The sequence below is a fragment of the Sciurus vulgaris genome (assembly GCF_902686455.1).
Source record: "Sciurus vulgaris genome assembly, chromosome: 5".
Lineage (NCBI taxonomy): Eukaryota > Metazoa > Chordata > Mammalia > Rodentia > Sciuridae > Sciurus > Sciurus vulgaris.
Genome location: NC_136465.1, coordinates 166844221 through 166868225, shown reverse-complemented (window position 1 = coordinate 166868225; position 24005 = coordinate 166844221). Strand labels below are relative to the sequence as shown.

Genomic DNA, 24005 nt, shown 5'->3' with positions numbered 1-24005 from the left:
ACACGCAGCCTGCACAGCCGCACGGGTCGCCTAGCAACCGTGGATCGATCGCTCGGCGCTCGACCCGATCGGGCCGGCCGGAGATGCGGCGCTCCAGGCTGAGCCTCTCGAGGCCCGCCCCCTCCGGCCCGGGTCCCTGCGGTGCGCACGCGCGGAGGGGGGCCGGGCTGGGGGAGGGGCGCGCGCGCGGGGGGCGGGGCGGTGGGCGCCCCGAGTGGCTGAGGAGCCGGAAACGCGCCGCGGAGGGTGCGGCGCTGAGGAGGCGGCGGACCGGGCGGGACCGGGTGGGGCCGGGCGGGAAACGTTAGGGGAGCGGCCCCGGGGCGCGGGGGTCGAGGGCGGGGAGGGCCCCCCGGCCAGCTCTGCCCGGATGAGGAACAAAGCGGAGGGGCAGGTGCGCGCCCCCCGCGCGGCCGGCAGGTGGGCTGCGCGCGGGCCGGGCGGGCGAGGGCGGCCTGCGGGCCCGCGGCCGGCGGGCGGGCGAGCGCGGCCCGGCGGCGCTCCGGGGGCGAGGCGACGGGTGCGTTCCCCCAGTTTGGTGACCGCTCTTTCCGCCCCACCCCAGGTTGGGCAGCTCCTCCTCGAAGCTTCTGGAGGAAAGGCCCTGGGTGTCCCCCAGCATGCCCCATCCCGCGGCGGGGTGCGCGGCCACCGGCCCTCGGGAGAAGTTGGGCGGCCCCGGGCGGCCCCGAGGACGAGTGGCCGCGGTTGTGCAGCGGTTGTGAGCAAGATGCGGTAGCACGTGACGCTGGAACGCAAACCCCGATGCCCGTTCCCCGCCTCCGGAGCGCTTTTCTCTGCGACGCTTGGCCCCGAAGCAGATGCATCACAGGTAAGGACGTGGGCGCAGCGCGGGTGACAGCGCTGGCGAACCTCTGGCAAATGAGTGGCCGAGTTGGTGCTTCTGTTTTTGGTGCCATCGGAGGGCTACAGGTGTGATGGTGCATCTGGGTTTGTGTCCCAAGGGAATCAAAATCCAGAAACTAGCGTTGGGTCGAAGATACTCTCATTCATCCTGATTTACTCTGAGTGTGAACAGTTGTTCCAAATTATCCACAGGCATATGTTGGCTGGTTGACACCTTTTTCCAATGTATTTGAGTTATTTGATCATATCATTATCAGGAAAGTGCTTTTTTCCCCTCTTCCTTCCTTCCTTCCTTTCCCGTTGTGCTTCTCCTTGCTTGAGTTTTGTTGGTTACCCCGTGGCAGGGGTAGTAGAGTGGAGAGATTATGTTCTTAATTCTGCAGGCTGGTGCTTAAGGTACTTTGTGAACCATACCCATAGACTTCAGAGGCAGACCAAAGACAGTTGTTTGGTTCGGTTTTCAGGATTCTTTCGAAGGCTGTATATTTAGATTGAGGAACATGAAACATGAATTCATTGAAATAATCCAGATTGCCCATTGCTTTTGTAAAGCATGCATTTCAGTTAGCTTCTTGTATGTCATTCCAGGAAAAAGGTGCAAGACCAGCAACTGACCAGTGTGTACATAAATCAGTTAAAAATACATAAACTGTACAGGAGGATAGGAAATGAGTAGGGAAGTGGCCCTTTCTTCCAAGATTGCTCCTTAGAATCCTTCATGAGAAAGGTAGTTATTAGCATACAGTTGCCCTTTAGAATAAGAAAGTCTTATGAGGATCACATTGTACATTCCCTTCCTCTGCCTCTCTCTGTGGGATACTAGTTACCTCTGGTTTATGGCTGCTGAGGTCATCACATTTTAGTGACTCAGAACAAAGCAGAAATCTGCTGAGCCTCTTGCATTAAACTCTGGTTGGAACTGGTTTGAGAAGGCCCAGAAGTCAACCTAGAAACACCATTTTGGTTTTTATTTTGAGGTTAGATACATAGATAGATATTCAGGAATTTTCAGAATGGGAGTGAAAACTACAAATGTTAAGTTCTACTTTAAGAAATAATTGTATCCAATTTGTTGTGGGCTCTTAATTGTTCCAGTGATTATTGTGTTTTAGTTAGAGTTGTAGCTATTAAAAAATTATAGGAGAAGTCTGTTAAATCAAGCTCAAAATCTCCCAGAATTAAGGTATCTGTGGTTTCTTTAGGTTACAAGAAGTTTTTGCATTTTGTGAGTAATAAGTAAGATACTGTTGTTAATAGACTGTCCATATAGTGTGCTTCATTTGCCATGTGACTCTAGATATCTTTCTTTCAAGGCTGATGAGTTTTACATTGCTCCATCAAATCAAATCAGATGTTCAGAGTGCCTTTTCTACTAGGTTTGCCTTGTATACTTAATATCCAAGAGCTTATGAGATAACCTGGCTAGGGAAAAGGGTGAACCCTATGGGTGTAGAATAATTCAAGATACAGGTGTGTATGGGACTTTAAGATGTACCCTACTAAATAGGTCCTAAAGCATTAAAACTATAAAAGCAAAAACAGTTCTTTTATCATAATTTTCTCATCATAGTTAAAAGATTGGATTTCTTCTTCTTCTTCTTCTTTTTTTTTTTTTTTTTTTTGGAACCAGAGGTTGAGCTTAACCACTAAGCCTCATCTCCAGCCCTATTTTTATATTTTATTTAGAGACAGGGTCTTGCTAAGTTGCTGAGACTGGCTTTGAACTAGCAATCCTCCTGCCTCAGCCTCCCCAGCAGCTGGGATCACAGGTGTACATTATAATGCCCAGCAACAATTTGTGTTTCTTAAATTAGATCTGGGTTTAAATCCTAACCCTACCTCTGACTAGTTACGTGTTCTTGGGTTAAGTTTCTTAGCCTGAGTCTAGATTTCCTCATCTTTAAAGCAGGATTAACGGAAGTACCTATGTTGCGGTATTTATGAGGAGTAAATGAGACAGTTACATGTAAATTGCTTAGCCCAGTGCCTAACTCGTGATAAGGGAGTAATAAGTATTAGCTATTATTAGTTTCAGTTTGATTGTTAAAATGTCATTGCTATTTTTCAGAATTAAAAACCTTTTGGGTTTGCCTTCACTGCTGAGGAATATGGAGCCCCATTTGATTCCCTTCCCTTCTCCTGTTTCCCCCACCCCAAATATAGGTAGATACACAAAGAAGAATGTGTAACACTGTTACCCAGCATAAGGATTAAAGGTCGCTAGAGACCACCTTGAACTAGCATGTTGGCTAGCCTCTTGAAATGGTAGTGATGATAATATGATAGTCTCTGAATTCTAATTGGGAACTAATACTTTTTTGAAAACAACCTCCAATAATGCCGTGTTCAAATCAGTATTACTCTTGTTTTTAAGATGTTTTTAGTGGCACTGCAAGATGGATTGCATAGAAAAGGTGATTTTTGATGCTTAAGCCTGCCAAAAGTGGTCTGTGTTAGAAAACAGATTGGCATATAAAAAAAATAAACTTGGCAGTATTTTACAGGATGATTTATGTTCTTTCATTTAATTACTCTGTGATTTGGGGCAAATGTGTGCCACTTTTGAGTTTTAGTTTCTTCATATACCTTATTTGGCAGAATAGGTATGAGGATTCAAAGTAATGTTTAATAATGTTCTAGCAAAGCTTATGTAATGAACCTTGATAGAGGATGTTGATTGATTATTAAGGTATTTTTAATAAAATATTGACCCCTGGGAAAAGTATGCTGCTTCACACCATTGGTCATCTGAATCAGGCCCAGGATTGCCTCAACTCCTGATAAAAAGGATTGTTAAAAATTTTTGAATAGTTTGAAATAATAAGCCAATTAGAGAAAATAACTTTGGTGAGAAGAAAGACTTGGGTGATTGAAAAAACAAATTCATTGCAATGTGCTGTACAGATTGCAGACTTTCCTTTGAATGGTGTGTGTAGGGTTTGGAACAAAGCTAATCTGAATTCAAATCCTGTTTCTGCTATGTGACATTCATGTAGGTTAGTTAACTTCTCTGAATCCCAGTTTCTTATCAGCAGAAAGAATATCACATTAGCTGTCTCAGAGGGTTCAGGGCATGGAAATGAGTAGTTAGTTGGTCAGGCCATTTCCCATCCCTACAAATTCAGATTCTTGAATATCTTCACATGAAGTCACTGAGGTAATGTTTGCATAACTGGTTGTGTGTGATCTTTCCTAGGATGAATGAAATGAACCTGAGCCCAGTGGGGATGGAGCAACTGACTTCATCCTCTGTGAGCAATGCCTTGCCAGTCTCAGGAAGCCACCTGGGGTTGGCTGCCTCCCCCACTCACAGTGCCATCCCTGCCCCCGGTGAGTGGTAAGGGAGTGCCTCTGCCTCTGCCTTGCAGCACTTCACTGGGTGGGCCGGAATGGCAGCCCCACACATGGTAGCATAAAAGAAAATATTTTTGTAGAGTTGCAGGGTTCTAGTGGATAAGAGTAGTAGGGGTTTTTTTGTTGTTGTTTTCGTTTTTTTCTTTGTTTTGTTTTTCTCTTACAGTCTCCTTTGGGTTAGTAGCCTTTTGTCCAAACCTTGGCATTCTATCAGGTTATCCATTCATCTGTTTCACACCTTGGCACTCTGTCTCTGGGTTAATAGAAGAGAATCAGCTAAATTTACTCTTTAATTCCCAGAAGCATGGGGAATTGGATTTTATTACTAGATTTGAAACTGAACAAATGTGCCAGACCTGAAATTCTGGCAAAGAGGTATCACAGATGCAGCTCTTCTGCAGAGCTCCCTGTGAGCCTTATCACTCAGAGAGAATAGCACAAGAAAAGTTCATTCTTCTGTCACTGTACTTTTTTTTTTAAATTTTTGTCTAGTTTTATTTTTTGCTATTGAAATGGAGAAGAATTAAATAAGCATTGATTTGTATTAATCTTTGACATTGTAATATACTAGACTTTGTTCAAAATAGGAGTTAGTGTTTAGGATTATCTTAGATAAATCTGTAAGTTGTTTAGTTAGTTCTCTGTAGAGAATTATCTGATTAATTAGTAAAACGCAGCAGTTGAGTAAGATCAAAGCCAGGATCTCTTTACATTTAAGTATCCACAAAAGAAATTTAAAAAACAATTATTAGTGGTTAACTCTTCTGATTGTCTCTGTGGCATTCCTTTTGTTAAGGAGGAAAAGCTTATTAAAAAATATTGCTCCTGACAAAAATATGCAAAGTCAGCACTATCCGAGTTGGTGAGTATTCATCATGATACTTAGGCACAGTGAGGGCCACTTCAGCACTTTGCAAGTAGATGTAATTCAAGGTAGTTATCATCGAAGCTTTACATTTTTTATTGATTGTGAGGCACAGCATCTGTTACAAAAGACTGTATGAAAGTGTCTATGTACAGTTTTTTTTTTTCTTTCCTGTTGGTTTCTCACATTATATTTATTTATGCCATTAGGAAGAATGATTTAGCAGCACTGTTGATGCTGCCTAGGTACAGGCATTCTTTTTTTTTTAATTTATTTTTATTGTAAACAAATGGGATACGTGTTGTTTCTGTTTGTACATGGAGTAACAGCATACCATTTGTGTAATCATACATTTACATAGGGTAATTGATTCATTCTGTTATTTTTTCCTTCGCCCCCACCCCCCACCCCTCTTTTCCCTCTATACAGTCCCTCTTCCTCCATTCTTGCTCCCCCATTATGTTTCATCATCCACTTATCAGCGAGATCATTCATCCTTTGGTTTTTTTGAGATTGGCTTATCTCACTTAGCATGATATTCTCCAGTTTCATCCATTTGCCTGCAAATGCCATGATTTTATTATTCTTTATAGCTGAGTAATATTCCATTGTATATATATACCACAGTTTCTTTATCCATTCATCAATTGAAGGACATGTGTACAGTTTTATATCTGATTTTGAATTGCACTCTTGAAAGTAGAAGCATATCTGAGTTTTTAAAAAGTAAAACATTCTCACCATATAGAAAGGAAAATAAGTAAAAAGAAAATCCATACTCCACTCCTGTGAATAATTTTTCCTTTGTTTTTCTGAATATAATTTGTTTTCTTTTTAAATGTTCTTTAAACTAGGTTTTTAATTGTAAATTAAATGTTTTGATGCTTAACCCCTTTTGACCCATTGTTCCAGATGTGGAACATCTGTAAACACATACAGTCTATAACATAGATAATATTATAACAATGAAAATGACATGATTGTAATAATCATTATATTAATATACATGTAGATTATTATTTTCAACCTATTTTAATGCACTGTTGTCATTATATTCACAGAATTGAAAACTTGGGACTCAATGGGTTAAGAGCAATACTGATAACTGAAGGATCATCTTTCATTTTTGAACTAACTTTGGGAACTAATTCTGGGACTAAGACTATTTTGCTTAGTCATGTATTGGATATTTGTCTATCTAGGGATGAGAAAGGCTACTAAGGTGAGATTTTTGCTCACATGCAAAAACTTTTCTGAGTTTAGCCAGTGGCTGTGGAGAGAATTTTTAAGTATGTATTTTCTTTTATTTATGGGGAAAAAAATTTTTTTTGTAGGTCTGCCAGTGGCGATTCCAAACTTGGGTCCCTCCCTGAGCTCTCTGCCTTCTGCTTTGTCTCTGATGCTCCCAATGGGTATTGGGGATCGAGGGGTGATGTGTGGGTTACCTGAAAGAAACTATACCCTACCTCCACCACCTTACCCTCACCTGGAGAGCAGTTACTTCAGAACCATTCTACCTGGTAAGTTTTGTAGTTCTTCGTTAGAGGGGCGTTGGTGGGGGGGGAGCATAGAGCCAGCTTTTAACCTTAGTTCTTGAAGATTTGAATAAAACTCTTGCCTCATTGACATTATTGGATATTAATCCCTAGGTGGGGGGAAAAAAACAAAAACTTTGTTTATATTTATATACTTTCCTCTGGGAATGTGTATATATTCTTTTTTGTTTTGGGCACCAGGGATTGAATCTAGGGGTACTTAACCACTGAGCTACATTGCCAGCTCTTTTTATTTTTTATTTTAGAGACAGGGTCTTGCCAAGTTGCTTAGGGCCTCACTAAGTTGCTGAGGCTGGCTTTGAACCTGCAACCCTCCTGCCTCAGCCTTCTAACCTGCAGGATTACAGGCATATGTCACCATGCCCAGCTAATACATTCTTCATATAGCAGTTTGACTAAGCCAAATTTTTTAATTGCACATAAACAATCTTTCTTCTTTCTCCTTTGGCATCTCCTTGATATAGTTTTTCTTTTTCTTTTTCTTTCTTTCTTTTTTTTTTTGGTGGGGTGGGAGTGGAGTACTGGGGATTGAATCCAGGGCTGTTGTGCTACTGAGCCACATCCCCAACCCTTTTTTATTATTTTGATACAGGCTCTTCCTGACTTACTGGGGTTGTTCTTGAACTTGTGATCCTCCTGCCTCAACCTTCCAAGTTGCTAGGTTTATAGGTGTGTGGACTAATTCTGTAATTATAATTCCTATCAACCACGTGTCCTGCTGCAGTGCCATTGTTTTTTAAAGTACATTGAATTTTTGTTCTTTTAGGAAAGTGTTAGAAGAAAACCTCTCAAAGTCCCTGCGTCCATCTTTTTTGATGTACTTCCTTCCTGTCTAGTATTTTGGGTATAGGTGTTTACTGTTTTTCATAATTAAGGTCATACGTATACATGATTGTTTACTTTTTCACTTAATATTTTTCTCTGCTTCAACTTTATTTTTCTGCTGCTATGTGCTTTTCATTAAATTGCATATTCTTTAGTTCATTATATTAGTCTTTATTGTTGGACAGGTTGGTTTTTCCAGGCATTATTACCATTCTAACTGAAGTTCTTATGAATATCTTTGTGTATAATATTTATAAAAATGTGTTTGGGGAAAGTCACCATAATCAGAATTTCTTGTGTAAGATGGTATGAATATTTTTGAGGTTCTTCATAGATGTACTTTCCAAAGAGGTTTTAGTAATTTACACTCCCACTAGCAGTTTAGCAAGTACCATTTCACTATGTCCTTGCAAGCACAAGTTGAAAAGTTTTTTGGGGTTGGGAACATAGCTCAGTGGTAGAGTACTTGCCTCGCATGCTTGAGGCCCTGGGTTCCACCCCAGCATACCACACACACTCACACAGAGGCTTTGTTTTGTTTCCGTAGAAGTGGTACATTTGTGACTTGTTTCGGGTAGAGTTTAATGTGTTGTGATAGTTTAGTGAGTTAAATATAATTCATTAGTAGAAGATCTAAGAAAATCTGCACTAAAATCTTTTTACTTTAGTTTCTTATAGAGCAAATTTTAGCATTGTAGGACTCAGAAATTGCTACCACATAAATATTAAAGGAAGCATTTAAATGATTTTCTACCTGGCTTCAAAGGAATGTGGCTAATTTTTTAGGATTTCACAGGAAGAACTCATTTATTCATATGTTGCTATTTATAAAATGGATATTGACTAAAATAGGAGATTTTAGTTATATTTTTAAGGAAAATAGTTTCTAGCATTTGGAATTTTTAATATGTAGCAATGTAAAACATCTCTGATCCCTAATCTTTTATTTTTCTCAGGCATTTTATCTTATTTAGCTGACAGACCACCTCCTCAGTATATCCACCCGAACTCTATAAATGTTGATGGTAATACAGCATTATCTATCACCAATAACCCGTCAGCTCTCGATCCCTACCAGTCCAATGGAAATGTCGGATTAGAACCAGGCATTGTTTCAATAGACTCTCGTTCTGTGAACACACATGGTGCCCAAAGCCTTCATCCTAACGATGGCCATGAGGTGGCTTTGGACACAACAATCACCATGGAGAACGTTTCTAGAGTTACCAGCCCAATCTCTACAGATGGAATGGCAGAGGAGCTTACAATGGACGGTGTCGCAGGCGAGCATTCCCAGATCCCAAACGGCTCCAGAAGTCATGAGCCTCTCTCTGTGGATTCTGTGAGCAGCAACCTTGCAGCAGACACTGTAGGACATGGTGGTGTGATACCCATTCATGGGAATGGCCTGGAGCTCCCTGTGGTCATGGAAACAGACCACATTGCAAGTCGTGTCAACGGGATGTCTGATAGTGCTCTCAGTGACTCCATCCACACTGTGGCCATGAGCACCAACTCTGTAAGCGTGGCTCTCTCTACCTCACACAATCTCGCCTCCCTAGAATCTGTTTCCCTCCATGAAGTTGGCCTCAGCCTAGAACCTGTGGCTGTCTCCTCCATCACTCAGGAGGTTGCTATGGGTACAGGTCATGTAGATGTATCTTCAGACACTCTTTCTTTTGTACCACCTTCACTGCAAATGGAAGACTCCAATTCAAACAAGGAAAACATGGCAACTTTGTTTACAATTTGTGAGTGTGCTTAGCTTTTCTTTTTCAAAATATTGATTTGAAAAGACCATCATGGGCCAGGGTTGTAACTCAGTGGTAGAGCACTTGCCTAGCACGTGGAGTGCACTGGTTTCGATTCTCAACACCACATATAAATAATAAAAATAAAGGCCCATTGGCAACTAAAAAATATTTTAAAAAATAAAAGACCGTCATTCCTAATAGGGTTAGTGACAAAGTCTGGCATGGATTAAGGGAGTATGGAAAGTTATTAGACTTTGGAGTTTTTCTTTGTATTTTCCTTTTATTAATGTGTTACCTTTTTCTCAAGTAAGCCAAGTAATGTACACTTCACTGGTTGTTATAGCATCCTCTTGAAGAAAAGTAGTCATTTCTGTACGTTACGAATAAGTTTAGCCTTACAATAATAAGGTGTTTTCTAAGTTCTCATAAATAGAATTCCAGTAATAAACTGTCCTAAGGCTAAACTGTGTCACATGACTTGAATACTTTCAACACAAGACCAAAAGAAAAAAAAATCATAAGATCACTTTTATAACCCTATGGAAAAATGTGAGTGGATGCAAATGCATTTTTTTCTCGGAATACATATCATGTGAAAGTTCTTTTTGGTGGGCAACAAAAACAAGTGATCACACTGTGTGCCTCACTCATGCAAGCAACGTGTTGCGCTGCCAGTATGCCAGGCTGGGTGCCAGATGCTGGGATGTGGCAGTCCTCAGAGGGCCCTGTGACGGGGCGTCGCCAAGGGAGCAGGCACTGCAGCTGCCACGATTCAAGTGAGGAGCGATGATCTCCCAACCTGGGGTGGAGATGATGAGGGTGAAGAAATCAGAGGCCATTTACAAAGAACTCAGCAGAGCTGTGGACTGGATTAAGTTGGGGAAGGGGAGAGGTTTGGGAGAAAACCCCAGTTTTTGGCTTGAAATTTGTGTAGCTAGGATAATGAAAGAAGAGATTCGATTATTGCATTTTTTTGGAGTGATGATGAGTTCAGTATTGGGCATTTGATTTGTGTTTATAAGCTGCCCTGTGGAAATGTCTAATGAAAGGTTGAATCTGGAGCTCGGGAAAGGTCTGTCTGACTGGAAACATTTAGAGATTATTAACACCAAGACATTGATTGTGGCTAAACTGTCTAGTGTGTGTGTACAATGAGAAGAGGGCAGGGCTTATCTAGACACAGCTGTAGAAGGAGAGCTTCCAAAGTAGACTGAACAGGAGGGTGAGAGGAGGAAGCCCACCACAGTGTGGGGCTGCAGAAGTCAGTCTATGGATTGATCCCCTTGTATTAACCTTTAAAAGCTCAAGTTTATAACATGTAAACATTTTTTTCTTTTTGGTATTGGGAATTGAGCCCAGGGGTGCTCTGTCACTGAGCTACATCCCCAGCCCTTTTTGTTATTTTGAGATAGGTCTAAGTTACTAAGGGTAACCAGAACTTTTGAGCCTCCTGCTTCAGCCTCCCAAGCTACTGGATTACAAGCATGTACCACTGCACCCAGCTTACATGTACATTTTAAAATGTACAATTTAGTGATTTTCCGTATATTCAAAAGTTGTGCTACCATCACTGGTAATTCCAAACATTTGAATCAGCCTATAAAGAAACCTCATGCCCACTAGCAATTACTCCTCATTTCCTCCTTCCACTTCACTCTGAGGCAGTCATTAATCTACTTTCTCTCTCTCTGGATTTGTCTGTGTGGACATTTCATATTAGTGGAATCATAATATAAGTGACCTGTGTCTGGCCTCTTTCTTTAGCATAATATCCTGGCTTATCCATGTGGTAGCATGTGTCAGTACTGCATTCCTTTTTATAGCTGAATGGTATTCCACAATTTGAATATACTACACTTAGCCATTCATCAGCGGATGTACATTTTGGTTGTTTTCGCTTTTTGGCTATTATGAATACTGCTGTGGATATTCATATATAAGTTTTTGTATGAACAGATGTTTTTAATTCTCTTGGATGTACATCTAGGAATGAAATTACTCCATTATTGACTTTAAAAAAATTTGGACTAAACATCGCACAGTGGTAGAGCACTTCCCCAGCATGCATGAGACCCTGGGTTTAATGCCCAGCATTGTAGTATATATACATACATAAATGTACACTTTTACAAATTTCAATTGACACATAATAATTGTACATATTTAGGGGGTACAATGTTTATATTTAACTTCTTGGGAATCAGCCAGACTGTTTTCCGAAGTAGCTGTGCCATTTTGCGTTCTTAGCAGTATATGAAAGTTCCAGTTCCTCTATTTCCGTGCCCACCCATGGTTTCTATTTTTATTATAGCCATCCTAGTAATGTGAAGTGGCACCTCATTGTGGTTTTTAACTTGCATTTCCCTAATGACTAATTATGTTAAACATCTTTTGTACTTATTGCTGTTTGTGTATCTTTGGAGAAACCTTTAAGCATTTTTTGCAGTATGAAGTCTGAATCTCCTTCGGAGATGATCCTCTATAAAGAGCAGAGGAGAATCGTTCTCTTCAGTATAGGGGATCTCTAATCTGATTAGTTGATTTTTTTTTTTTATTAAGTAATAGTAGAAGTAGAAGTTATATTACTAAATATGAAAACTTGGACATTTTATGCCATTTGAGTATAAATTTCAAATGGATTGTTAGCAAAATAAGACATGACTGTGGTTCTAAGGTTTATGTATTCAGCTACTTTGTGAATGAATTTGGAAAATCTGAACTCAGTCATTGAATAACAGTGCCATGAATACTATTCCTTAACACAGAGAAAGGGAAGTATAAAGAATAGAACAAAACGTGGAAAAGTACACTCAGTGTGTAAAAGTGAAGTGGCAGTAAAAATCGAGAATAGCTCATAAAACTGGATGTCATGGTGCATGGTTGTAATGCCAGCACCTTGGGAAGTTGAGGCAGGACAATTCCAAGTTTTGAGGCCAGCCTGGGCACCTTGGTGAAACCCTGTCTTGGAAGAAAAAGGGCTGGGGATATAGCTGGGTGGTAGAGCACCCTTAGGTACAATGCCCAGGACTGAAAACAAATGAAAACCCCCAAACCAAAGAGAACAGTGAATGCAGGCAGTACCCTCTCCAACAATGCAAACAGAAGGACTGCATGAGCAAGTAGCTGGGCATGAATATGATTTTGCCTGTTCTGCACAAGAGCAGATCACAATTTTTTTTTTTCTTTAGAATGTGTTATCAACTAGGCCTGACGTAGCTGGCTCTGACTCCTCTGTCCACAATGGCATCTTTATTTCTACTCTGCATGACTAACAACAACTCGATTTTCTCTTATAGTTCAGAATTGTAATCTTTTGCACTTTAGGATACCAAATCCAAAAGTATTGCTTCATCTCTTTAATGTAAGGGATAATACTACTTGATTGTTGAAGTAATAGAATGTTACTTTTTCACTTTTGTCGTAGTGCTGGGGATCAAACCATGGCCTTGTTTGTGCTAGGCAAGTGCTCTACCACTGTGCAGTTTCTCATGTTTTTTTTCTTTAATCAGTTTTTCTTTTATGCACTGAATAGGAAATTTATCCTGTCAGATCAAAAGAAAATTAGATCTTGTTGAAGTGTGAAGAGATAGAAGTGTGGACATATATTTTAGTGTAAGAAAGTGATTCTTTGATTGCAGTATTTCTGTTAGAACCTTGTCTTGCTGGTAATGTTTTAGGTAATAGCATTTAAATTTTTAAAAAAGGTCATAATTTAACCTGTGAACTATACCCATTTGTGTTTCTCAAATGTGCTTGTTACAGGGTGCACTCTTTGTGACCGAGCCTATCCTTCAGATTGCCCTGACCATGGACCTGTGACTTTTGTTCCTGATACTCCAATAGAGAGCAGAGCAAGACTTTCTCTCCCAAAGCAGCTCATTCTCCGCCAGTCAATTGTGGGAGCAGAAGTTGGTAAGAATCTTGGGACCATAAAACTGCCTCAAGTCTCTTTTTATTGGGGTAGAGTTGTAAGAGTGGATGTGTATAATTTATATTATTTAGTGATTATTTAGTTGATCCAAAATTTGTTTATGGCTCAGTGTGGTTTTAGAGAATATTTTTACTGTCTGGTGGTGGAGTAAATAAAGTTTCAAACTAGTGGGCAACCTCCCCCTACCCTTTTAAAAAAACATTTTTTAAATTGTTAGTGGATCTTTATTTATTTATATGTGGTGCTGAATATCAAACCCAGGGGTCACACATGCCAGGCAAGTGTTCTACCACTGAGCCACAACTCCAGCCCTGCATCCTCCCCTTTTTTAGAATCAGGATTAAATAGAGGAAAGAGTCCTGGCTTGAGTCTTGAAGACTTGACTTTTACTCTGGCTGTTTCATGCACTATTATACTAATAGCACTCTCCTTGAAACTTGTTTATTAAAACATGAAAAATCCACCACCAATAATTGTATGGCACAAAAGATGTTTGATCAAATGTTTGTAAGTTGTCTTATTCTCCTTAGGAAAAAGGAATGTAGACTGCCAGAGTATGTTTTCTCATATTCAAATTTAACGTGGCTTCGAAGTTACTATACTGTTTTTTTTGAAGATATGAAATTAGGTTTCATTATTCTTTCAGCTACAGCTTGAGCATGAGCCTTGAAAGTGCTAAACAGCTTAGATAATATAAAGCAGTGCATACAACATGAAAGATTTTAGAAGTTTGATTTTTTTATAGTATTCACTTTATATTTTTATTATATAACAGTGTTTTCTTTCTTGTGTATTAACTTCAAAGTAATGTATATGGAAGGACAAGGTCAGATTCCTTGTATGTACAACTAGGATTGGAAATTTCTGATACTGCTTCTTACTCTGCATTTCTTCTGAGCTTCGTTGAATCCATTCATTGCATTTTATATGCTTACAGGCCAGGACCCACACACAGCCTTAGCTACCTCTCAGGAGTGCTGACTTGCTTGTAGTACTTAAGGTCAATGAAAATGAGTCTTTGCATGAGTGAAGCACCCGTGTCAGTATCCTGTTAGTTGTTTAAATCATTGATTGTGTAGTTGGTGTCCGTCCACTGATAGGTGTATGGACTGGAGAAACCATTCCTGTGCGCACCTGCTTTGGGCCTCTTATTGGTCAGCAGAGTCACTCCATGGAAGTAGCAGAGTGGACAGACAAGGCTGTTAACCATATCTGGAAGGTCAGTGCTAATGTAATGTTCCTGGCTTTTGGCTTTTTTATCATGATGCAGTAGTTTTTAAAAGTGATATAAAGTAAGTATTAGTCAGAACTAATGCAGTGCTATTTAGCTGTCAGTTCTTTGTTTAATATTATATCCTTTTTGTTATTCTTGATGGTCAAAAAATATAGCACAATACCAGCTCCTGAACAAATAGAGGATAAACTGTTTTCATCTCTATTTTGTGAGCTAATCCAACAGTTTTAATCCTTTTTATGAATTTTAATTACTTTCAGCAGCTGAAGCTGAGAGCTTTGTTTATGTGATAAAAGTCATTTTTTAATTAAGACATTCCTTAAATATTTTGCTTGGGAAATAGTTCTAGAATTCGAAGCTAAGACTATTTCTCTAGTTTTCTGATGGAAACACAAGATTTTGACATAAATAGCTATTCCTATAACATGTTTTTATAGAATCTCAATGAATTGGAAATGATGCTTGCAAAACTGAAGTGGTGAGAAAGTAGGTCTTATGATAATCAGAAAGGTAAGGTGCCACTGTTTTGGGGGACTTCAGTTTTGATGTCCAAAATAGAACACAAAAGAATGCTAGGTCCAACAGGAAAAATGAGGAAGGATGGTCTTTTGCCCTTAGTGAATAGTCATTACTCTGTGCCTGCCTTGTGTTAGTGATGAAGATGGTTGGATAAGTAGACTTTTTGTTTCTTTTCTAGCCAGAATGTGAATCATCAAGAACAGTTGTTCTGTGCACTAAGCCCTAAGTGGAGGTCTCTGGTGCTCTTTACTCTGTTGCTGAAGTAGGAGGATTGGTGAAGTGATAAGCATGTGGAGAAGGAGTCATATATTTTCACACTGGTTAGGAAAGCTGGGATCTGCTGTACATGAGCAGATGAATGGATTGCTGATCAAAATTTAGCGTAGTACTTTATCAAGTGTCTTATCACATGTGTCTGCTTTCTTTTGGCAGATGTACCACAATGGTGTCCTCGAATTCTGCATCATTACAACTGACGAAAATGAATGTAATTGGATGATGTTTGTGCGCAAAGCCAGGTAAGAGTAGTTGTGGATGAGAGAAGTTGTTTCCATTCTGGTGTTTTTCAGTAAGAAGGTTTGCATAAAATATGGAAGAACTGAAGAATCCACATTACATCAGTACCTGCACATATTTAAAACCTAAGACTTTTTTCAATATTTTCACTTTAGTGGTGGTTGAATAATGGTGATTATAAATCAGAACACACAGAACTACCCTTTTTTAAATGAATAGTTTATTCAGCTTACTGATGTAATGAGGGAACGTATAGTCGTTGAATTTGCAAATTTTTTCTTTATACTGGCTGTTAGTCAACCCTTAGGCCGTTATTGGAGTTAATTTTTTTTCTTGCATGTGCTACTGAGGATTGAACCCAGGGACACTCTACCACTGAGCTGTTCCCCCAGTCCTTTTAAAAGTTTTTATTTTTGAGATAGTTTCTCATGAAGTTTCCAGTGCTGGCCTTGAACCTGTGGTCCTCCAACCTCAACCTCATGGGTCACTGGGGTTACAGGCATATGCCACTATGCCTGGCTGCAATTAATTTTTGTTAGCTAACTATCTTTGTTTTGTCTTAGTACTTTTTAAAACTTCATTTCATTTACACTTTTTGCTTCCAGTAATAGACTTCTGTGTTTCTGACTATAAAGGGTAATCAACTAATGTACCAAAGTAACAATTCTGTTTCTCTGTAAGTTGCTCCTAATAGGTGGGATAGGGAATTACAAAAATGATTTAGAGAAAATGGTTCTAAGTTTTCATAAATGATTTCACTACAGGAGGTATGGGAGGCTTAGTATACATTTCAAAATTAATATGCTTAAGGAGCTAGGAATGTAGTAGCTGGGAATCTTTGCCTAGTTTGTAAAAGACCCTGGGTTCAATCCCCTGCATTGGGGGAAAAGATTCCATGAGCCAGCTGTGGTGATAAACACCTGTAGTGCTAGGTAGTTGGAAGTTGAGGCAGAAATGTTGCTTGAGCCAGGGAGTTTGGTGCCAACCTGGACAAAATAATGAGACACCAAAATAAAAAAGAATATGCTTAATCTATTAAATGTGATAACTTAGGAATCGGGAAGAGCAGAATTTGGTGGCTTATCCCCATGATGGAAAAATTTATTTCTGCACCTCACAAGACATCCCTCCTGAACATGAACTGCTTTTCTATTATAGCCGGGATTATGCTCAGCAGATTGGTAAGTTTGTAAGATTTATTTGTCACGAATCTAGCATAGTAAGAACACTAAGGATCAGGAGTATCCTTTTGGAAATAATTTACATGGCAGCTGAAGTAAATCACAAACTTTTTTATACATAAAAACAAGCTGTTACTCTGTATTTGAGCATTAAAATCTGTGAGGTCCATCATAAGCTGAATGTTGCTGATCAAGCAATATTAATGTGAAATTGCTTTTATGTTATAACTTTGATTTGGGAAGCTTCTAAGGTTTTTGAGCTAGCAGTATTGAGATTTAAGCTCATGAAGGTCAGCTAACTTCATTGAGTTGATTTAATTTGAGTTGATATAAACTCTACTGTTATGTTGACAAGTTAAGAGTTTGTGCTACAAAATCTGAAAGTTCTCCTTAGGAAAGAGGCCATATAATGCGGTATTTACCAAGTGTTCTTTATGTACTTGGTACACTATTTGAGATGCTGGGGATAGAGTGTTGAGTAAGACATTTTAATTGTGTGGGTGGTGGATAGGTTGGGAATTTTGGTAAAAGGGAGATTTGTAAGCAACAATTATTAATATCAAGGACAGTTTTGAAATTTTAAGTATCAGAAGACACTATTTTTTTTTAAGGTGTTCCTGAACATCCAGATGTACACCTCTGTAACTGTGGCAAGGAGTGCAATTCCTATTCAGAGTTCAAAGCTCATCTGACCAGCCACATCCATAATCATCTCCCTAGTCAGGGCCACAGCAGCAACCATGGGCCAGGCCACAGCAAAGAAAGAAAGTGGAAGTGCTCAATGTGCCCCCAAGCTTTTATCTCTCCTTCTAAACTACATGTCCACTTCATGGGTCATATGGGCATGAAGCCCCACAAGTGTGACTTCTGCAGCAAGGCTTTCAGTGATCCAAGCAATCTGCGGACCCACCTCAAGATACACACAGGTAAGCTCTGTAGGACCATCAGAATGGAATTTATGCAGCAATTTGAAATTGCAGGTAGAGTTGAGATATGATGTCTGTTTTAGTCAGCTTTCTCATTGCTGTGACCAAAAGACCTGACAAGAACAACGTAGAAGAGGAAAAGTTTATTTGGGGTTCACAGTTTCAGACAAACATTTCCACTGCTCCAGGCCCCAGTGAGGGGGAATTTATGGTGGGAGGTTATGGCAGAGGGAAGCAGCTGTGGACATTGCAATCAGGAAGCAGCGAAAGCACTCTGCTCACGAGGGACAAAACATAAACCCCAAAGACATACCCCCAATCACCTATCTCCTCTAGCTATACCCCCTGCCTGCCTACAGTTATCATCCAGTGAATTAGTGACACAGAGTCTGTGTCAGTGAATTAATCCATGATCCAGTCATTTCACCTCTGAAATTTCTTGCATTGTCAAACATTTTGAGCTTTAGGGGGATACTGTGTATCAACAATGTCAAGAGAAAGAATTCAGATGACTACTGATAGGACTTCATTGGGTAGTAAACCTTTGTGAGATGGATAACTGAGGCTCCTTGGAGGGTGTTACTTCCAGTTAGTAAGATGCTTCATTTTCTAGGTGCTTCCACCAGTAGTTTGAATGTATTTGGAAAAATGCAGTTCACCAGAAAGTTGGCCATGGTGTTTGGACATAAAGCAAAGGGAATTGCATAGAAGTAACTGAGCTTTCCACTACACAACTCAGCCTGGGTTACTACCTCTTTGAATCGTGCTCTGTAAACTACCCAGACTTGATTTTTGCACTTCCATGGTCTCAACTCCACACACACCAACCCTTTGTTTCAGTGTTTTTTTGTTTTTGTTTTTGTTTTTTTTTTCATAGACACTATAACTGATGAGTTTTTTTGCTTTCTTGGGTGATTTGTTCTCTAAATCTTCAGAAGGAAGGTTTTTTGTTTTGTTTTTGTTTTTTTCTTTCTTTGTTTTGAGGTACTGGGAATTGAACCCAGGTTCTCACTTGCTAGACAAACACTTTCACACTGACCTGTATCCCAACACTTTTTACTTATTTTAAGACAGGGTCTCCCTAAGTTGTCCAGGCTGGCCTTAAACGTAGTCCTCCTGCCTCCAGCTGTGGAGTAGCTGGGATTACAGGAGTGTGCCTCCACCCTTGACCATCTCCATCCTTTTATGCTATGACTGAGTAGTTGTGGATGAGACTTGTGACCCACAAAGCCTGATTCTTTTCTTTTTTTTCTGGTTCTGGGGATCGAACTCAGGGCCTTGATGCTTGTGAGGCAAGCACTCTACCAGCTGAGCTACCTCCCAGCCCAAGCCTGATTCTTTCTAGCCTTTAAGAATAGTTTTGCTGAGTCCTGACTTGGATCTATTTATGCATTCTTGAAAGGATCTCATTTATGTACTCTTAAAAGGATGTATGGCTTGTGGGGTCATATTATATGATAAAAAGAGAACAGTACAAAGCGTAGCTTATAAAAATTGTTTGCCTGCAGACAAGTGCTGAAATTCATGAGTTGTTCTTTTATGTTAGGTAGGGCACTGGGATTATGAGTATCGTTACCCCAAATTTTGTGTCATGTGTCAGCTACAAACATTAACACACATACTGAGATAAGAGGTGCAAGAAGGAGAACAGATTTACTAGCTTTAGTTGCAAAATATAAACGATTCTGAGTGTTTCTAGGTAGATAGCCCAAAAAAGTGAAGTTGAGGTACAGTCTGTCCTTATTCCTGCCTTGCTGCATTATATATTATTTATCTGGAGAATACCATCAGTTGTTTAATTCGCAGTGTGATATTTTGGGTTAATTTGCAGGTCAGAAGAACTATAGGTGTACTTTGTGTGACAAGTCTTTCACCCAGAAGGCTCACCTGGAATCGCACATGGTCATCCACACGGGTGAGAAGAATCTGAAGTGTGATTACTGCGATAAGCTGTTTATGCGCAGGCAGGACCTCAAGCAGCATGTGCTTATCCACACACAGTAAGTACCTGAGCCTGCCAGCTCCAGCACTCGCAGGTGCTCCCCCTATCTGTTGACTGCCCTGGCAAATGGTAGATGCCTCCTATATTCTACATAGCCAAGCAGAAATTTTGGTTTTATCCTGGAAGCAAATAAATATTTATCATGGTGTGTTGCACTGGATGCTGAAAAGCCATAGGAAAAGGGCACGTAAACTGCTTGAAGATCTGTCAAAGCTTCCTGGTAGTTTGAGCTAAGTCTTAAGATAAATTAGAATTATTCATGGAGGCAGAGAAGGGCAAGGAGTGAGAATGATGTCAGGTATGTCAGGGAGAGTGTCACAGGCAGAAACAGACGCAGAAAGGACTTTTGAATGTGGTTCTTTATGGTTAGAACACAGTGTGCATGTGAGAGCGATGGAGCAAGAGGCAGCCACTGGACCATGAAGAGCCTCTTAATAATGGGAGGGCAGGGGAAGATCTGCCCCCACCTCTGCAGTGTATCATGAACTGTTCTGTGCTGTGTATGTGTGTGTGCACGTGTCTTTGTTGTTGACACGAAAACAAGCAAGTTGCTGCCTTAGCCAATTTTAGGTTTCCAGAACAGTTATGTTGGTTACATTCATGTGGTTGTGCAAGTACTGCAGGACTTTAAGGAAAGGGACGTCGTGATAACTCACCCATTCTATAGAGACAGCTCTGACAGGTGGATAGAGAATGACCAGATATCAGGAGGTTGATTAGGAATTGATTGCTGAACCCAGGTGTAATGAAAAGCAGTGGTAGAAGAAACAGATTTTACAGTTGTCACCCGTGAGCAAGTGTTGGAAGAGGGACAAAACGTGGAGGTGCTCTTTAGAGATCCGTACTCACTGGAGGCTTTATGTTCTGTAGTTTGAAGAAACACCTTGCTTTGGTATCAGCTCTTTTGTTTGCTCTCTAACTACAATGCATCCCGAAACATTGAACACATAGCGAGTCAGGATCTACATCTCAACTCTCTAAAGGACCTTTTTTTTTCCCCCTGAGATGGGGTCTTGACATGTTGCCCAGGTTGCCTTTGAACGTTTGATCCTCTTCCCAAATAGCTGGGATCACAGGTGTGTAGCACTGTGCCTGGCTGTAAAGGACATTTTAAAATAATTTTTAGTTTTATTATTAGTATAAAATTTGGGGAGATTAGACACTAATTATCAAATAGGGAATTGTACAAGATTAGAGCTGAAAGTCGAGACCTCTGGGATCATCTAGCCAAACAGCCTGTGTGGTCAGCTAAGGTAGCCAGAACTAAATACCACAGACTGAATGGCTTAAATAGCAGGGGAGGAAACCAGCATGAGAAAGCAGCCGTGACGAGCCAAGAAGACAATGCCATCTAGAACCCAACACACCAGCACCCTGATCTCAGGTTTCCTACCCCAGAATGGTGAGAACCCCCTTCGGTTATTTAAGCCACCCCATCTTCCATTTGGAAGTAGGTAGAGAGAAAGGGATATGGAGAAAATGAGAGCTTTGGTGTCTTCCTCTTATTAAAAGGCCACTGATCCCACCCTGGAGGCCTCTTACTCAATCTGATTATCTCCCATAGGCCCTGACTCATGTAGCAGGAGTTAGGGTTTCAACATATGAATTTAGGGGACATGGAGACAGACATTCCATCTATAGCACTGCCCCCTATTACCACCTGGTGAGTGTGAGAAGCAGGTGGGGCCCAGACCCCACCCTTAGGGGTTCTAATTTAATTGGTCTGGGGTAGAGTCCTGGCCTTCCTAGTTAGAAAGCTCCCCAGGTGTCTGGTGTCCAGCCAGGGTTGAGAACCTCGAACTTCCTCCAAACAGGACTGAGTCCCACAATATCTGGCAAGTGGATATATTGTTTCTTCTTAAATACCATATAGTCATAGAAAAGTTTTGCTTGCCTCAAGCTGACATCAGCCTCTGCCCTTTCACTCTGGAATGACATATATAAGTTTAATATTTCTTTTTTTTTTTTTTGCGGTGCTGGGGATTGAACACAGGGCCTTGTGCTTACGAAGCAAGCATTCTACCAACTGAGCTATCTCCCCAGCCCCTAATATTTCCTTAAAGTGACACCTTTTGTGCAGTTTGTGGACACTGCCAACATCCCATTAGACCTCTTTTTGTCAGCCCAAATATTCCTAGTTTCTGTGGTTTTTTATATCACCTTGTTTCACATTTGGTCACAAGAAATGAACAAAGGTTTTCAGATTGTCTATTCGGAAAACAGTGGAGTTACTCTCTTCTTGGACCTTAGAGATGTACACACAGTTTTTGCCCTTGGATCCAATTATATTGCTCTTACGTGTGTTCTTGGAGAAACTCCTACATGTTGCAGAGTAACTTGTGAATGTGGAAACATTCATAAACAGTCTTGCCTGTGATAATAATAAAAACCCTGAAAATCACTAGGGTGTCCATTGGTAGTATACAGACCCAGTACTGCAGAATTGTGGCTCGTTTATCAATGATATATAGCATTGGAAGGGAGCAAACCACTGACGTGCGAGTGAGTTTCACAAGCTTCATATTCAGTGAAAGAAGTAAGACGCAGGAGAAATATAAACAGGATGGTTCTGTTTATGTAGAACCTAAAATGGGCAAAGTTAGCATATGCTCTTCCAACTGTACCCATGTTTTAAGACCTCTGTGTATCTAAAGCTAAACCCGATTCTAAAAGGGTAGAACTTCTCTGACGAAGGCTGAGGTTATAAAGAATTCAGTGTGTGCCTCAGCTGTCATTTATAACCCCAAATCAAATGTGTTTCTTGTTCCTTGTAGAGAACGCCAGATCAAGTGTCCCAAGTGTGATAAGCTGTTCTTGAGAACAAATCACTTGAAGAAGCATCTCAATTCTCATGAAGGAAAGCGGGATTATGTTTGTGAAAAATGCACAAAGGCGTATCTAACCAAATACCATCTTACCCGCCATCTGAAAACCTGTAAAGGACCCACCTCCAGCTCCTCAGCACAAGAGGAAGAGGAGGAGGAGGACTCTGAGGAGGAAGATCTGGCAGACTCTGTGGGGACAGAAGACTGCAGGATTAACAGTGCTATGTTTTCACCAGATGAGTCCCTCTCGGCTCATAAATAAAAGAAAAAGCAACTGCTTTAGATGGAAAATGCAAAGGGAAAAACACATATAACGAGTTATCCACTACAGTGGTTTTTATATGAGATGGTTTCTGACTTCCTTCCAGCCAGCAGTCCACGTGGACTGATGGGAATGGATAAAGCACTTACAGAAGAGTATCTGAATGGAAACACTTTAGAACAGACTGGGAAGAGAGCACATGTGCTGTTTTTAAGCGATGGGCAGGAGGAAAAGGTCAACTTTTGAGCTCTGTTCTTTCCATAGTAATTTGGGAGAAGCATTTACGCCTGAGTGAAAACACTCTTCTGCCCAGACAGACTAGATTTATTTTAAATTTCTCCCATTATTCCATTTTCCTCCCAGCCCTATGCCTTGGTAACTCTCTAAACCAGATCCCTACTCCACAGCCATCCTGAGTGCTGACTGTGTTTTATGCAGACTGTTGTAACTTACGTGCATCAAGAATGGATTGGAAATAGCAGTGGCAGTGTGGAACCTGCAGCTCACAGGTTTAAAGCAGCACCTGCCCAGCCTCTCCTGGCTACTTGGGAATTTAGGGTAAATCGTGCTTCCCAGACTTTCAGCAGGTGCCTAGAGGGCAAATCAGAAAAGACCCATCAGTCAGTAGGCAGTGATGGCAAGAAGAAGAAAAGGAGAGATGCCTGGCTACTGACAAAAGACAGTAACTTTAACAGAGGTCGGGGTGAGTCACCTGGTTATTGTTACATAGAGATCTTTGAAGGATAGCCACGTTTTTGTCTCCATTAAAGCCACCAACCATTCAGATGAAGGAGACTGGGAGCGCAGAGTGCCCAAATAATGTCTGGTGGACTGTCTACTGACACATACAAATGAGTGGACTCACCTGGCAAAGTGGAACCTCAGCTCATGGAAGGGAAGGAGGGGACTGGTCTTTGTGTTTGGTTTACCCTGTGAAGAGTATCAAGATATCATTAAATTGTTGCCAGCTCCAAGCAACACATGACTCCAAAGGCATTAGTGCATTTGCAAGGCTGGGTCTTCCCAGTTGTCTGTGCTAAGGACCTCAATGGATAAGCATGGAGGATGCCAAAGGATTTGGAAGGTAAAGAAGTCTTAACGGTCACTAGATGGATCTGTTTTCAGGTCCCAGGGAGCATGCATACCCAACTTTTTGCAAGAAGCAGACACATCCTTCAGTTTACAGAGTTGATGGAGCATGCCCTCCTGCTTGAAATCACAACCTTTAGGCTGGAGATGAAGGTTTTGCTGCTAATGTATTTATGAAATGAATGTATTTCATTCAAATTTGTATTCCTCTAGGAAGGATTAAAATTAAAAAAAATTTTTTTTTTAAATACAGGACTTTTCTCATAATTTCATTTTGTGGAGAAAGGGGATGAGTCTTT

General features: G+C 40.6%; 1 protein-coding gene across 6 annotated transcripts; it reads left to right on the top strand.

Annotated features, from left to right (window-relative positions):
• Window positions 1-123: 123 nt before the first annotated feature.
• On the top strand, window positions 124-23956 carry PRDM4 (PR/SET domain 4). 6 transcript variants are annotated; one of them, XM_079143086.1, is made up of 12 exons: window positions 124-246; window positions 566-832; window positions 4064-4197; window positions 6421-6606; window positions 8424-9218; window positions 12984-13133; window positions 14232-14371; window positions 15338-15423; window positions 16475-16602; window positions 17214-17528; window positions 19360-19528; window positions 22305-23956. In XM_079143086.1, the coding sequence occupies exons 2-12, from the start codon at window positions 822-824 to the stop codon at window positions 22615-22617; spliced, it is 2427 nt and encodes an 808-aa protein (XP_078999212.1). In that variant the 5' UTR covers window positions 124-246; window positions 566-821; the 3' UTR covers window positions 22618-23956. The 6 variants fall into 6 exon arrangements, with proteins under 6 accessions (XP_078999212.1, XP_078999214.1, XP_078999211.1 ...); XM_079143088.1 differs by lacking the exon at window positions 124-246 and adding an exon at window positions 293-420 and having other exon boundaries at window positions 14253-14371; XM_079143085.1 differs by lacking the exon at window positions 124-246 and adding an exon at window positions 293-420.
• The last annotated feature ends 49 nt before the right edge of the window (window positions 23957-24005 follow it).

Coding starts and splice junctions, on each gene's coding strand:
- PRDM4 (XM_079143086.1), top strand. Junction 9,219..12,983: donor GGCAACTTTGTTTACAATTT/GTGAGTGTGCTT, acceptor TGCTTGTTACAG/GGTGCACTCTTTGTGACCGA. Junction 16,603..17,213: donor GGATTATGCTCAGCAGATTG/GTAAGTTTGTAA, acceptor TTTTTTTTTAAG/GTGTTCCTGAACATCCAGAT.